This window comes from Orcinus orca, chromosome 16 (assembly GCF_937001465.1).
Source record: "Orcinus orca chromosome 16, mOrcOrc1.1, whole genome shotgun sequence".
In the NCBI taxonomy this organism is placed as follows: domain Eukaryota; kingdom Metazoa; phylum Chordata; class Mammalia; order Artiodactyla; family Delphinidae; genus Orcinus; species Orcinus orca.
The window spans coordinates 64,953,544-64,969,367 of NC_064574.1; the positions used below are offsets into that span (position 1 = coordinate 64,953,544).

General features: G+C 42.9%; 1 protein-coding gene across 5 annotated transcripts in view; it reads left to right on the top strand.

Moving 5' to 3' along the window:
• The window catches only part of VPS35L (VPS35 endosomal protein sorting factor like), a 129,741-nt gene that overhangs the window by 88,537 nt on the left and 25,380 nt on the right, over positions 1-15,824 (top strand). The window contains exon 27 of one of the 5 annotated variants that reach the window (XM_033416450.2): positions 3,317-4,160. The exons of the other annotated variants lie outside the window; for them this stretch is intronic. Coding sequence (XP_033272341.2) covers positions 3,317-3,420 — 104 coding nt within the window. The 3' untranslated portion in view covers positions 3,421-4,160. Of the gene's footprint in view, positions 1-3,316; positions 4,161-15,824 lie in introns of those variants that run through there. 5 annotated transcript variants of the gene reach the window in all.

A 15,824-nucleotide genomic window follows, 5' to 3' on the forward strand; every position in this document is an offset into this window, starting at 1 on the left:
ATGTGTGTGAGTGTGTAGAGAGAATCCTTTAAGGAGGAAAGAAAGAAAGAAGTGATCAACAAGTGATGAGTTTTAAATCTGTTTCTTTAGTAGGAAGCACCTCGGACACACATTTATAGAGTCAGACAGGTTACAGAGCATGGGTAATTTCCTGTAAGGACCTTCCTGAATCTGTATCAGGCAGGCCAGGTCAGGTGGCTCAGACATCCGTAGAGAGTGTTAGAAGTTAGGACTGCTTATTCACAGCAGATTCAAGTTTATTTGTTGTTTTCAATGTTCATTTGTTTAAAACCCCAGAGATACAGGAGTAGAGTCTAATCAGTAGAGAATGAAGACTCTCTACAGCTTGCTATTAGGTATAAAAATTCTGCCCAAGACCCGTTTCTGTACGAGGTACAGAGCTCTCCTGGAACCAGGATCGTGCGAGTGGTTTATTTAGGAGGCGATCCCAGTGAGTGTCCGTAGGGTGATGGGGAGGGGAGACTGGGAAGGGGAGGGGAGACTGGGAAGGGAAGGACGCCAGCAAAGGGTGCAATGGTGGGTGGGTTAGCGCTGTGGGAAGCTGGGGTCCTTCCCACTGAGGCCTTGGTGTCACCAAAGTCTTCAAACATGATTGCTATCCAGGAACCTTTTCAAACTCTGCTTGGTTTTGCTATAGACTCCTGGGCGCTCTAGTAGCCTCCCAGTGCATTTGGAATTAAACCAGACGCCTTGGCTGAAGTCCCTACGTGGTCTGGTGCCTTCCGGCCTTCTGTCCTCATCTTACACCACACTTTAGCCACACCGGCTTTTTACTGTTCTTTGAACATACTAAGCTGTCTTCCAGTTCAGAGCCTTTGCACTTGCTGTTCCCTTCTTCTAGAATGATCTCACCCCCAGATATTTGCATTTTTTTAAATTACTAGGCCAGAGATGAGAATCAAGCCTCACCTCTTGCAGGGTCCTTTCCTGTCCCCTCTAGCTAAAGTAGCCGCACCTCCCCAGTCACGCCCTGTGCCATCCTCCTCTTGTCCTCACTGCATTTACCTTGTGCTGATGCTTTCTTACTGTGTGTGTTTGTTTACTTACTGTCTGGACACCCTCTTTCCCCAGGAGGACTGCAAGTCCCACAGGAGCAGATATGTCCTCATTATTTGTCAGTAAACATGGAACTTTCTCCTAGTGCCTGCTTTGGTAAGGATGATGGGTTTGCAGGAAACAAAACAAAAATTAACAGCCACTGCCAAAACCCCAGTGATGTGCAAAATGAAGATTAGATTCGCTTAATTAATTAGATTAAATTAATGTTAGGAAATTTTAAATCTCATAAACCGGTTCCCTCTTAAAAAGGTCAGGAGTAGTAGACCCACGTGGGGATCCCTGAGTTTGGTGTCACCTGTGACATTAGGAATGGGTTGTGAGCTGCAGATACCAGAGCTGTGAGCCGCACGTGGAGGCCCCGCAAGCCTAGATCTTTCTTCTCCCAACTTGCTTCATGCTATTTTTTGTTTTCAAAAAAGAAAAACAAATTCTTAAGCTAAATAAAGATTTGCTGCTCCCAAGAACTGTTGGAGGAGAGCTGGGAATGACAGTTTCCCTGCTGGGATGCCCTCGGTCCACACCCAGAGACAAGTAGCATCAGAGCAGACTGGTACCCGGTTGTGGGCAGTCAGCGGCCCCTGTGTTAGAGCTCTGGACTCCTCCTCTACCTCCCCTGCACTTTAAGCTGCAGCAGGGCGGGCAGGAGTGTGGAGTCCACTTCATGCTTAATAATTTTTTTTCATGCTCAATAATTCATCTGATGATTTTGCTCAAGTCTCTAAGCGCTGTGGTGCTAAACCGTAAAAGGCTGTTGTTGTTTTTCTGAAAGCCACATGCAGCAATTGCTGGCCAAAATAAATCATACATTCAATTACTGAGAACGGGAAGGCTAAATATAAATTAAATGAAGCTTGTGGAAGTGGGCCACTTTGGTTTGTTTGCCTCCTTAAACACCCCCTCTCAGCTGGTTATAAAACATCCCCTCCCTGCTATTCATCTTTTTTTTTTTAGAAGATGTTGGGGGTAGGAGTTTATTAATTAATTAATTTACTTTTGCTGTGTTGGGTCTTCGTTTCTGTGCGAGGGCTTTCTCTAGTTGTGGCAAGCGGGGGCCACTCTTCATTGCGGTGTGCGGGCCTCTCACTATCGCAGCCTCTCTTGTTGCGGAGCACAGGCTCCAGACATGCAGGCTCAGTAGTTGTGGCTCACGGGCCCAGTTGCTCCGCGCCATATGGAATCCTCCCAGACCAGGGCTCGAACCCGTGTCCCCTGCACTAGCAGGCAGATTCTCAACCACTGCGCCACCAGAGAAGCCCTCCCGCTATTCATTTTCTAGCCTCCCTTGATCCAGCCTTGGCTGTATCTTCTTTATCAGGCTGTGGCTTTGCCAGGGCTGACTCAGCCCAACAAGTAAACTCCCATTGAACTCTCAGCCAGGCCACCGTGGAATGCTGACGAAGGCTTATTATGGGGAGGCCCAGTTCTGGTCCTTTGGACACACTGGTTCAGCATGTAGACTGGATCATGCGGGGATTTGGTCTAGGGTCACCCATTGCCCCAGATATTTAGGAGAAATGAAGGACTTGCAAATCAGTTGTTTGATCAAGTGCTTCTGACCTAGATGTGGCCCAGAGATGCCTGTTCACTGTCACTGGATAGCTCCTTGCCCTTGTTTGTCAGTGGTTCTTTCTGGAAGGTTACCACCAGGTCACAGCAAGAGCAGATTCTTTCCCCTTTATTTTTATCTTGGTTCCTTTATCTTTACAGTTTCTAACCTCAGAAAGGAGGATGTTTTACAATGGAAGTAATGTTAAAGGTGGGTCTTGAAAGAAGAGCATTTGTTTATCAGGAAAGGGCTACGGGGAAAGGGAGAAGGAATAGTTGGCCTTCCAGGTAGAGGAGATGGCCTGAGCAAAGGCATGGACGTGTGAGATTACATGACGTGTTAGGGATAAGGCCCTAATGAATGGTAAGTTTCAAGTCTTCTGAATGCAGTGGTCCCAATTCTGATTCTGCTACTTGTGAGTTGGATGCCCTTGGACAAATTGGCCATATGGTGCCTCAGTTTTTCCATCTCTAAAGTGGAGATGATGGCAATGGTTCCTATCTGTGGTGGATTAAACGAGATAACATACTTGGAGCACTCGGCCCACTGGCGCACAGTAGCGACTCAGTAAATATTAACTTAGTATAACCGTCTCTCAAAAGGTGAAAGTATGCCTTGGAGTTTAGGAGCTAACTGTAGACAGTGCAGCTCTGCAGTCTCAGAGTTCTGAAAGCCAATTCTCATACGCAGAACCTTGGAAAATCTGCAGGAAAGCTGATCTTCAGTTCAAGATAAACCTGCTGAATTATCCTGAAAATAACAGATCTGCAGTTCCTCCGAAGGTGAAACAATAGTGAGAACAATTAAAGCAAAATAGTGGTAAAAAGAATGGTTTTTGTTCTTATCATTAATAATAGTGCTTTTCCCTCCTACAGAATTCTTTTCCCCTCCTTTTATTTGAAAATTTTTTCTTCTTCCAGTTTTATTGAGATATGACATACAGTGCTGTATAAGTTTAAGGTGTACAGCATAATGATTTGACTTACATACAGCATGAACTGATTATCACAGTAAGTTTAGTGAACGTCCATCATCTCATATAGGTACAAAGTTAAAGAAATTTTAAGAAGTACCTTTTCCTTGTGATGAGAACTCTTACGATTTACTCTCAACTTTCATATATAGCATACAGCAGTGTTCGTTATATTTATCATGTTGTACATTACATCCCTGGTACTTAGTTATCTTATAAGTGGAAGTTTACTCCTTTTGACTGCCTTCATCCAATTCCTCCTCCCCCTGTCCCTCACCTCTGGTAACCACAAATCTGACCTATTTTTCTAGGAGTTTGTTTGGTTTTTTTGAAGTATAATTGACCTATAACACAATATAGTGATTTGACATTTCTCTACGTTTCAAAATGATCACCATCATAAGTCTAGTTATGATATGACACCATATAAAGATGTTACATCGTTATTGACTGTGTTCCCTACACTGTGTATTTCATACCCGTGACTCATTTACTTTGCATCTGGGAGGTTGTGCCTCTTAATCTCCCTCACCTACTTCTCTCCTTCCCTCTCCCTCTTCCTCTCTGGCAACCACCTGTTTCTCTTTTTTTTTTTTTTTTTTTTTGCGGTACTCAGGCCTCTCACTGTTGTGGCCTCTCCCATTGCGGAGCACACGCTCCGGATGCGCAGGCTCAGCGGCCATGGCTCACGGGCCCAGCCGCTCCGCGGCACGTGGGATCTTCCTGGACCGGGGCATGAACCCGTGTCCCCTGCATCGGCAGGCGGACTCTCAACCACTGCGCCACCAGGGAAGCCCACCTGTTTCTCTTTTCTGTTTGATTTGAACTCTTTCTCTTTTATGTTTGCTCATTTGTTTTGTTTTTTAGATTCTACCGATTTCCCCCCCCTTTTTTAAATTAAATTAAATTAAATTTTTTTATACAGCAGGTTCTTATTAGTCATCCATTTTATACACATCAGTGTATACATGTCAATCCCAGTCTCCCAATTCATCCCACCACCACCCCCCCAACCGCTTTCCACCCGTGGTTCCCCCCTTTTAAAAATGTACTTTCTTTTACTTATTTTTTGCATCTTCATCTTGGAGAGCTGTGCTCACAAGCCATGTCTTAAGTAAAAGCCCCAAACAAAAGTTAGGTCAGGTTCTCCTGTAAGACATCTTATCCTCACACTATGCACTTTTCCTTCATTGTACATATCACCATTGTTGTTTAACAAGTAAGTGTGTAAAGAATTGTCTGCTTCTCTCCCCTGAAGAGTGTCAGCTCCATGAGGTCTCATCTGTCTTAGTCACTGTGCTGTGCCTGTCTCCTGGCACATTGCCTGATGCATGGGTGCTCAGTAAATGTTTAAGGAATGAATGGTACCACATGATAATAATGGTTGATAACTCTTTATAATATTGATGAATGTAAAATGGTACCAAACCTTTCATGGTAGGGACCTAACTCCTAAGCAACCTAAGTGTTCAGAAGAGTCTCATCTAAGTCCTCTTGGTAGGTTTTAAATAATTGATTTTCCTATTTATAGAAAACAGGAAACAAGGTAGGTTCAAATATATGCCGAGGCTCATAGACACGTTAACTGGAGCTGTAGTGCTGGTTTGATTTGTGAGGAACACGGGGACGCCCAGAAGAAAGGCTAAAGCCTGCGATTGTGAAGTCCACTGGCTACTGTGAACTGTAACTGCTGATGGAGGAAGCCAGGGCAGTAGAACGGAGGAGAAAAATGATTTTGTATTTCCTCCTTTGGGAGAGTAAGGAGCAGCTTGTGATGGAGAAAAATGGTCTCTCTCCACTTACCAAGTCTTTGGGGTTTATGCTTAAGGTCATATTTACTTGTTCTGTTGACAAACCATCTTCTGAAGAATGTGATTGATGTGACTGTTTTCTCAAACCATGAGGCCTCTCTGGTGATTATGGCAAAGTATTGGATTGGCCAAAAAGTTCCTTCGGTTTTTAAAGTAAAAATAAAAGACACATTTTTCATTTTTACCAAGAACTTTATTGAACAATGTATTCACCGTTTTGTTTCACTACCTTCTGCCATCATTCAGGCAACTTCGTAATTCCATCTTCCCAAAACTTTTTATCTTTTTGAGCAAAGAACTCTTCCAGGTGCCTTTTACAGTCTTGCAGGGAATTGAAATTTTTTCCATTAAGAGAATTTTGTAAAGACCGAAATAAATGGAAATCCGAAGGTGCAGTGTCTGATGAATATGGCGGATGAATCAGAACTCCCCAGCCAAGCTGGAACAGTTTTTGTCTGGTCATCAAAGAAACATGCGGTCTTACGTTATCCTGATGGAAGATTATGCGTTTTCTGTTGACTAATTCCGGATGCTTTTCGTCGTGTGCTGCTTTCAGTTGGTCTAATTGGGAGCAGTACTTGTTTTAATTAATCATTTGGTTTTCCAGAAGGACCTCATAATAGAGGACTCCGGTCTGATCCCACTGTATAAACAACATCACCTTCTTCGGACGAAGACAGGCCTTTGGTGTGCTTGGTGGTGGTTCGTTTCACTTGCCCCACGATGTCTTCCGTTCCACATTGTTGTACAGTATCCACTTTTCATCGCCCATCGCAGTTTGTTTTAAAAATGGAATGTTTTTGTAACATTTAAGTAGAGAATCGCATGTGGAAATATGGTTAAGAAGGTTTTCTTCGCTTAACTTATGTGGAAGCCAAATGTCAAAGCGATTCACGTAACCAAGCTGGTGCAAATGACTTTCAGTGCTTGATTTGGATATTTTGAGTATGTCGGCTATCTCCCGCGTAGTATAACGTTGATTGTTCTCAGTTAATGTCTCGATTTGATCGCTGTCAACTTCAACTGGTCTACCTGACCGTGGAGCATCGTCCAGTGAGAAATCTCCAGTACGAAACTTCGCAAACCACTTTTGACACGTTCGATCAGTCACAGCACCTTCTCCATGCACCGCACAAATCTTTTTTTGCGTTGCAGTTGCGTTTTTACCTTTCTTGAAATAATAAAGCATAATATGCCAAAAATATTGCTTTTTTTCTTCCATCTTCAATATTAAAATAGCTACATAAAAATTTACCAGTTTTGATAAGGTTTTTTTAAAATGCAAGCTGATATGAAAGCTGTCACAATACAATCTAAAAAAATTGTTTCAAATGAAGTTAAAGACAAGTAAGCGCTACTAGAGCCATCTTATGGAAAAAACCAAATGAACCTTTTGGCCAACCCAATAGGTTAATTTTGCTGTAACAGTTCACAGGTGGGCAGATGGCATGAAGCTTGTTGCCCATGTTCATGTCTGAACACGCATGATCCATCCACCTTAGGGGAGGTAAGGGCAGGGATGGAGAACCCACAGAAAAGGAGCAGGGGTGAGTCTCCCCCTTAAGTTTACTCAACTCCTTATGATTGTAAACGCCTACGATTTGCTTCCTCCTGCCAGCAGTTCTTGGCCAGTTTTTACGTGCAAGCCACTGTGCCGAGCATTGTGCCGAAACAGGAATGCACTTACAGAGACTTCCTGCTAGCAAGGGGGAACGGATCTGTTTACAGTGATTCAAAGCAGCACATGATAAATGTCATGCAAGATGTTCATAAAATGTACCAGGGAATTTTAGAGAAGAGAGAAATGACCCTTGGCTTGGAAGAGGAAGAAAGAAAAGCTTCTTAAAAGAGGTGGAATTGAAAAGTGTGGAAGGTAAAGGGGATCTATATATGCTGAAGTGAGGCAGAGGGCATTCTAGCCTAAGCAACGGCAAGAGTAAAGGCCTAGAGGCTGGAAAAATGGTGCATCTGGAAGGAATGAGTGGAAGATCAAGTTAGGAAGGTTGTTTGGAGACTAATTGTTGAGAGAACTGAATTCCTGGCAAAGGAGTTTAGTTTTATTCAGTACATGTTATTTGCTGGGTGGCTGATCTTCTTGTTACAGAGGAGGAAACTGAAGCTCAGAGGTGTGACATGACTTGCCCAGGAGCATCTAGCTAATAAGTGACTTCAAGTGCTCTCTGCACCGCTGTGCTTCTCTGTAGTTAGGTTAGTTCCTCTAAACGATAATCCAGTGTTTTATTTCTAACCCTCGGTGTGTGTGGTTGCTAGAGACCAGTTATTATAGATTGAACATTAGATAAACTTATTTAGGAGGCAATCAGAATTAAGATAAGGAATGCCTAATCCTTTCTGCTTAGGGAAATCTAAGCTTAATATCCACAGAAGAACTTCACAACCTCCTGTGAGCTACTGCAGGGATGGCAGGAAAGTGTGTCATCCCTGCAATATCCCAGAGATTTGAGTCAGGTGACACGTGGGCTGAGCATGCTTGGCTCAGAGAGAGGCCTTGCTGATCAGAGATAAAAGAGGGAGAGCGTACAGGCACCTCTTATGGTGCTGCTGAAACTGAGAAGTCGTCTGTATGTCTGAGTGGACTTTCCGCATTAACTGTCAACATTCTGCATAAATCAGGTGGCAGAATCAAGGTTAGATTAATGCTTAATTGTTATCGATGACAGCTTAATGAATGAGGTATTTAATTGTCCCTAGGCATTCATATTTCTTTAAATCTTGCTCTATACACAAATCACCAAAATAGTGGTCCTTAAATCCTCAAACTTAATTCCTATAATAACAGGCTCTGTTATAAAAACACAGTTTTAGTGGTAAAGAGTATTGAGTCTCTATGATAACTTGCTTATGGATAATAACTTGGCCATTTAGACTAGGAGGCTTTACCCAAAGACACCCCTATCACTTGGTGACAGCACATCTTCATGGCAGACTGCCTCAGTCTCTTTGGGCTGCTATAACAAAAATACCAGAGACTGGGTGGCTTAATCAACAGACATTTGTTGCTCACAGTTCTAAAGGCTGGAAGTCCAAGATCAAGCTACTGGCGGATTCAGTGTCTGGTGAGGACTTCTAGTTCACAGACTGTCTTCTTGCTATGTCCTTACATGGCAGAAGGGATAAGGAGCTCTCTGGGGTCCCTTTTATAAGGGCACTAATCTATTCAAGAGGGCTATACCCTCATGACCTAATCACCTGCCAAAGGCCCCACCTCCTAATACCGTCACATTGGGGTTTAGGATTTTAACCTATGAATTGGTGTGGGGGGGGGGTAAACATTTAATCCACAACACAAAGTTTGAGAGAGTAGGCTATGCCCTGATGTTGTATTTTATACAGTAGTTTCCGCTATATAGATATAGAATCCAAACCTAATGGAAAATGTTGAAAACTGGTGAAGATGTTTAGCAATGGGGTTGATAGAACTTGAGAGAGTGAATAGTACTCGTAGCCTGAACCCTGCTTTAATAAGGTATATTCAAGGGACGGGAGTCTTTCAACCACTCATGACATTTTGTTTTAAGAAATGTGATGTTTCCTTTCCTGGAGTTCCCTGGATTAGGACAGTTGTCCTTCTGAGTTGTCCAGGAGGACATATGATGACTGAAGTTCTGGGAATGGGGTGGAGTGGGTTACTGTGAGGTCTTGTTTAGCCTGGGAGTTTATGACTGACAAGTAGTAAAGGTTTCCATTAGCACTGACCTAATGCGTTATTTAAAAAATAAAACGCTACCTCTGAAGGTGGTCTGGGTTATCACTTCTTGACCGTCTCTTATGATTCATGTACTGAATCATCTTCTATATCAACAAATGCCAAGGACACAGAAGGATGAACTTACTCTCAGAGATCACAGTTAAATCTGAGTTTTATCATGTATGGAGCGCATTTAAATCTTAATGATTTTTATTTTAATATTTCATGCTCATTTGAAAAAAATTCTAACAATACAGAAATGTAGATCTTAAATAAAAAGCCTCCAAGTAAAGTCACCAGTAATCCACTCTGTCTCCTCACCTCTAAAAAGTATCCACTGTTCAGTTAGTATATTTCTCTTGATTTTTTTCTTCTATGTATACATGAAAAAATACGCTTCCATTCTCATATGCTGTCTGCCTCTTTCCTCTGCTCTTCTGTCCTACCCATCTGTCTATATTCTTATATAAATATGCACTGCCCCCCACCTCAGAAACGGGAATGTGTCTTCCCTAGTGTTTTTCAATTTGCTTTTTTTGCTTATCTTGGCCTCTCTCCTCCTACCCGCTTCCTGCCACTCTATTCTTTGTAATGACTATTCAGTACCCTATTTCTTTTTTTTGGCGAGGGGATGGGGTATAAATTATTTCCCCAACCATCCCCCCCCCATTTTTTCCCCAAACTCTTATTGAAAAATATTTGGACTCTTTCTAGTTTTTTGCTCCTACAGACAGTGAGCAACCGGCATCTTAATTCTGAGCATTTTGAAACTGACAGTTGTCCAATTGACTGATATTTTTGTCTCTTAGAACATGGAACCCTGTTGTTCAGAGACATATGCAGAGCTTCAGCGCACAACAGACAGCAGTGGGGCTCCTCAGGTGGGGGCATGTGTGTGGGAGGCCGCTGGCCCCTCAGTTTTCTACGGGAGCTGGGAAGAGACCTCAGAGCACAGGGTGAACAAAACCTTTTAAAGCCTTGAGAAGAAGGTTCCATGCAAGTGAAGCTGTCTAGAGAGCTATGTGTGACTCCATTTGTAGAGCAGATAATCAGAGAGGAACCTTCCTGGCACATTGTCTGTGGGTTGCAGTGCAGTCCCTGGGGCCCTGGAAGATGTGTGCCCCCCTCAGCTTAGTGCCTCGCTTTATGTACATGAGGAGGGTGGGCATCCCTGAGGGCAGCAGGAGTGCCACAGTCCACAGTAGCCCTTCCCCAGTCTCATTCCCCCCTTCCCTGCTCTGGTAAAGAAGGAAGGGGCTACTCCTCAGAAACGCCCTTTGACCATCCTGCCTATGTCTCCCACTACCCTTTCTGTTTTGTACATTTCTGTGATTGAAAATTTTAGAATAAACTTGTATTGACTTTGCTAAAGAAAAATTATTTGGGGAAATTTATAAATAAAAATTCCAAAATAGTAACCTAGCAGTACATGAAAGAACCTGGTTTCCTTCACTCTCAGCTACCACTCTGTAACACGCTTAATAGTTTGGCATTATATTGCCTCCCTTTCTTTATGCATCTACCTAAATATATATATTTTTTTTCTTGTAAAAATAGTTCATACTGTATGCAGTTGTATAACATTTTGTACTTAATATATCATAGATAATCTGTATTATACATATCAACGTACCCTATTTTCTTTATTAGCTATATCATTTCTATGGTGTGGCAGTACAATAATTTCTTTAACTGGTCTCTTAAGGTCGGGTTGTTTGCAGTTTTTCTCCAATCGAGCTGAGTTGATACAAAATACCTTCATCTAAGGAGAACCATTGGCCCAGTTGTTTACAGTAGCTAGGCAGCATGGGTGATCCCGACAATCCCAACATACCTAGTTTACTTAGTACCTTCAACTGATCCCTTATTTTCATTCTCTCCCAGGGTTTGCTAGTGACATATATCTTGGTGACCATTCTGTAGTTGTAGTGGCTTTGTGTTTTGGGTGTGTTTGATTTCTTCATGTCCTGAGGTTTCTAGAATATCATCCTCCTTTCATGTTCTGCAGACCCTTTGAAACTGCCCAGATTGGGAAACAGGAAAACCTGAAATCTCTGACAGAAAATTATCTAAAGTTCTGTGATAATTGTCTAACAGGCCTCCCTGGCCCTTACTCACTGTATATGTGAAATGATGGTAGCCTGCGCTGGCTGAATTTCATTATTACTGACTACCTCTGTTGGCTTCTTGCTGAATGTCTCCGGATTAAACCTTTCAGAGTGTGCCATTTGCTGTTGGAAAGTCATATTCTGCATTTAGCTGAAAGATTTAGAACAATTTTTCTCAAACCTGTTGAATCATAAAATTCACCGGAGAGGCTTGTTTAAAAAAAAAAATGGATCAGTTGATTAAGATGGTAAATTGTATGTTATATGCCTTTTACCTCTTAAAAAAAATTGGAAGAAAAAAGGAAATGGGCCAGATTCCACTTTGTAGCTATAAAAGAGAATGAAGTTGTACTTTATATGCATGATAGATTAATCTCCAAGACATGTTGTTGAGTGGTTGGGGGAGAGTTGCAAAATGGTGTCTACCATATATTAACTCTGCAGAAAGAGAAGCCAAGAAAGGGAAAATGTATTTGTTCCTGTACGCTTAGAAGCATACCCGAGCAGCAGGTAATCCTCTTTGCCTCTGGGAAGGGAAACTGGATGGCCAGGGACCGGATTGAGAAGGAGTGTTACCTTTGGAATTTAAAATCATGTGACTCTGTTGACTATTCAAAGGTAAATATTTTTTTAAAGTTAGATTCCCGAGTCTCTATCATGGATAGTCTGGTTTAATACATTTAAGGTGGGGCCTGGGAACCCATATATATTTTTTAAATAACAGCTTTATTGAGACATGATTCATGTATCATAAAATCCCTCCTTTTAAAGAGTATAGTTCGGTGGTTTTTAGTATATTCAGAGTTGTGTGATCATCGTCACTAATTACAGAATATTTCCACCTCCCCAAAAGAAAACCCCGAATCCATTAGGCAGTCACACCCCGTTCCCCCTCCCACAGGCTTCCCCCAGCCACCAATCTCCGTTTGGTTTGATGGATTTGCCCATTCCAGTCATTTCACATAAATGGAATCTTACAATGCAGATCTTTTATGACTGGCTGCACTCATTTAGCATAGTGATTTCAAGGCTCGTCCACATTGTCGCGTGTATGTACGCATACATGCCACACGCATGTAGAGTTGGAGGAACTGCCAAATTAGTTTGCGAAGTGGCTTTACCATGTTCCATTCCCATCAGCAATGTTTGGGGGCCTGGGAATCTGTTTTCACAGGATCTCCATGATTGTTATGCTCAAGCTATTTTGGAAAACACCATCTCCAGTAGTAGCCCAGTCCCTCTTACTGTGGCTGTCTGTCTTCCACCCAGTGCCCAGAAGCACTGAAGGACGTGTTGATCACTGTGCAGAGAACAGCAGCAGAATGCCTCTCTGCAGAGCCGTCAGCACCCCAAGAAAAAGGATCTTAAACAGAACGAACTCTGGGGTGAGGTCAGCCAGGCTTGAGTGGGGTTTTTTGTTTGTTTTATTTTTTTTTAAGATGGAATATGGAAAGTAAATCTAGCCGTTCCTTGAAACCTCAGAAGATTCAGATGGAGGAATGCATAGCATGGGGAAGCCAGTGCATAGATTGATACATGCTTTTTCCTTCCCCCAGTGGAACAAGGATAATAGTCTTTATGAATTGGAATCTGATTTCTCCTTTTTCTAGAAGTCTTTTTTAGAAAAAACAATGTAACCCATTTTATCTGTAATTGTCTTCTGTGGCTTTTAATAGCCACAAATAAAGTGTTATGTGCTGTAGGGTATATAGAAATAGAAATATAATGTTGTACATGTGAAACATACAGTGTTATAAACCAACTTCAATTTTTAAAAAATGTTATATGATATTGGCATGATTATTCTGAACTCTATGAGGAAAAACTGTTTTCATACACAGTAGGATTTGCGTTCTAATTACTAAGACAAAATTGAAAGGTCTCCCAGACAAGATTTTATATATGGGGCAAGTCTTCCGAGGATAGAAATAAAAATCTGCTTTGAAACATTTCCTGCCTCAACGCTTAAATAACTGTTTCTTTTCACTCCCTCCTTTGGAATGGGAACTGAGCAGGGTGGCTGGGAGGAGTAGGGCACCCGGCACAAAGTGGGTCCCTCTTTAATGAGCCATAATAACAGGCACCTTTCTCAGGGCCACTTGGTAACAAACACATAAATAGAACACATAAATGGTCTTTCAGGTTGTTCTGAGCAGAATTTTAATTTCCGCCGAGAAAGGCTCTTCACTTTGTTTGATGATGGACTTAAATGTCTTCACCGGAAAGCAGTGCCTATAGAGCCAGGAGGAAGACACCAGACCTGGTGGAGTCCAGGCCTGCCTGTGCTCTAGGGGGTGAGGTCAAGGGTAGGCTCAGCTCAGTTTCTTATTTTCGTATTGTGGTTAAGTTCACACAACATAAAATTTACCATTGTAACCATTTTTGAGTGTACACTTCAGTGGCTTTAAGTACATTCACAGTGCTGTGCAACCGTCACCACCATCCATTTCCAGACCTTTTTCATCATCCCAAAGAGAATGAAACTCTGTACCCATTAAATAATACCTCTGTTCCCGCCTTCCCATTCTACTTTATCTCTCTGAATTTGACCACTCTGACTACCTCATACCAGTGGAGTTAGGCAGTGTTTGTCCTTTTGTCTGACCTATTTCATTTAGCATAACGTTTTCAAGGTTCGTTCATATTTATAGCACATGTCAGCATTTCCTTCCTTTTTAAGGCTGAGTAATACTCCTTTGTATGTATGTACCATGTTTTGCTTATCTGTTCTTTGATGGACACTTGGGTTGTTTCCACCTTTTGGCTCTTGTGAATAATGCTGCTGTGAGCGTTCGTGTACAAGCATCTGTTTGAGTCCCTGCTTTCATTGCTTTGCGGTATACACCTAGAAGTGCAATCGCTGGCAGATGGCAATTCTATGTTTAACTGAGGAACCACCAAGCTGTTTTCCACAGCAACTGCACCAGTTTAGATTCCCACCAGCAGGACACAGAGATTCCAGTTTCTTTACATCTTTGCCAATACTTGTTATTTACTCTTTTTTTTCATAGTGGCCATTCTCATGGGTGTGAGATGATATCTCATGGTGGTTTTTCTTTTTTAATAAATTTATTTATTTTTGGCTGCGTTGGGTCTTAATTGCTGCGTGCGGGCTTTCTCTAGTTGTGGCGAGCGGGGGCTACTCTTTGTTGTGGTGCACGGGCTTCTCATTGCGGTGGCTTCTCTTGTTGCAGAGCACAGGCTCTAGGTGTGTGGGCTTCAGTACTTGTGGCATGAGAGCTCAGTAGTTGTGGTGCATGGGTTTAGTTGCTCCGCGGCCTGTGGGATCTTCCCAGACCAGGGCTGGAACCCGTGTCCCCTGCATTGGCAGGCGGATTCCTAACCACTGCACCACCAGGGAAGCCCCTCTCCTGGTGGTTTTGATTTGCATTTCTCTCATGATGAATGATGTTGAGCATCTTTCCATGTGCTTGATGCCCATTTGTGTGTTTTCTGTGGAGAAATGTCTATTCAGGGTAACCTTTAGTCAGGTTACTTGTTTTTTCCATTGTTGTAGAATGTCTTTGTGTATTCTGGTTATAAACCCCTTATCATATCTGTCATTTGTAGACTTGTGTTTCTTTTAACAAACACACATCTGACTGTGTTGCTCAGTGCTGGTGATGGCCTTTAAACTCTGCTCAGCTCAGTCTTTCACCATCCCTGGGCTACTCTCACCTGGCCACTCAGCTTTTGAGCTTTGTTCATCATCCGGGCATGGAAATAATTGTACCTTCCCCATAGGACTGCTTGAGGACTGAGAATGTTAATTACCTTAGGATAGGGCCTAGGAGTTCCTCTGGTTTCCATGAATAGTGCCATTTACTACTGTCTGTAGGCCAAGACAGAAGACCCTGCAGCTTCTGACTCTTTCTGGGAGGTTTATCTACTAGAGCCCCTATATCAAGACAGGATCAGCTGCTTTGTGTCCCCCTTAGAGCAGAGCATACGACAGGCTCCCAGCAGATAGGTGTTAATTAGTGTGCTCACGTTGGGCTCATCACCACACTTATGTCGTCAACTCTTGCCGCCTCCGTTTTCCCATGCATCCCACAGTGCCCGGGAGAGCGCCAGTTCACAGCTGGAGCTTAATAACTGTGCTTAGGTGAATGCGGTTCGGGTGTGAGTTCGGGGTCCTGGGAGGGAAGCTCCTGGGGCAGAGGTAACTTTACGTAGTAAACCCTGATATCAGTGTCTTTCCATACTGTGGTTTTTTCTTTTGAAGAAGGAAGAGAAGTCACTACCCCACTCTCCAGCTTCAGTCGCAGACTCTTCTCGTTAAGGGCCGGCCTCTGTTTCCGGCTGTGGGCGTTTGTTGCTGCATCTGCTCCTCTGCTGTGCTGGAGGGGCTTCTGGCTTTAACTCGGGGTGCTGCAGACCAGAGCCCTGTTCTGTGCGCATCACTGCAAGCCGTTGCGGAGTGGGAGTGTATTTGAACCATGTAAATGTTTGATCTTGTCGGGTAGTTTAAAATTTCGTTTGTCAGGTCAGTGTTCTGTCTGTTCTGACCCTGAGGCTCTTTCTCATGGTTAGTACTTAGGCAGTTCTAGAAAGATCTCTCCTTCTCCCTCTCCATCTACACTCCCACCAACACACT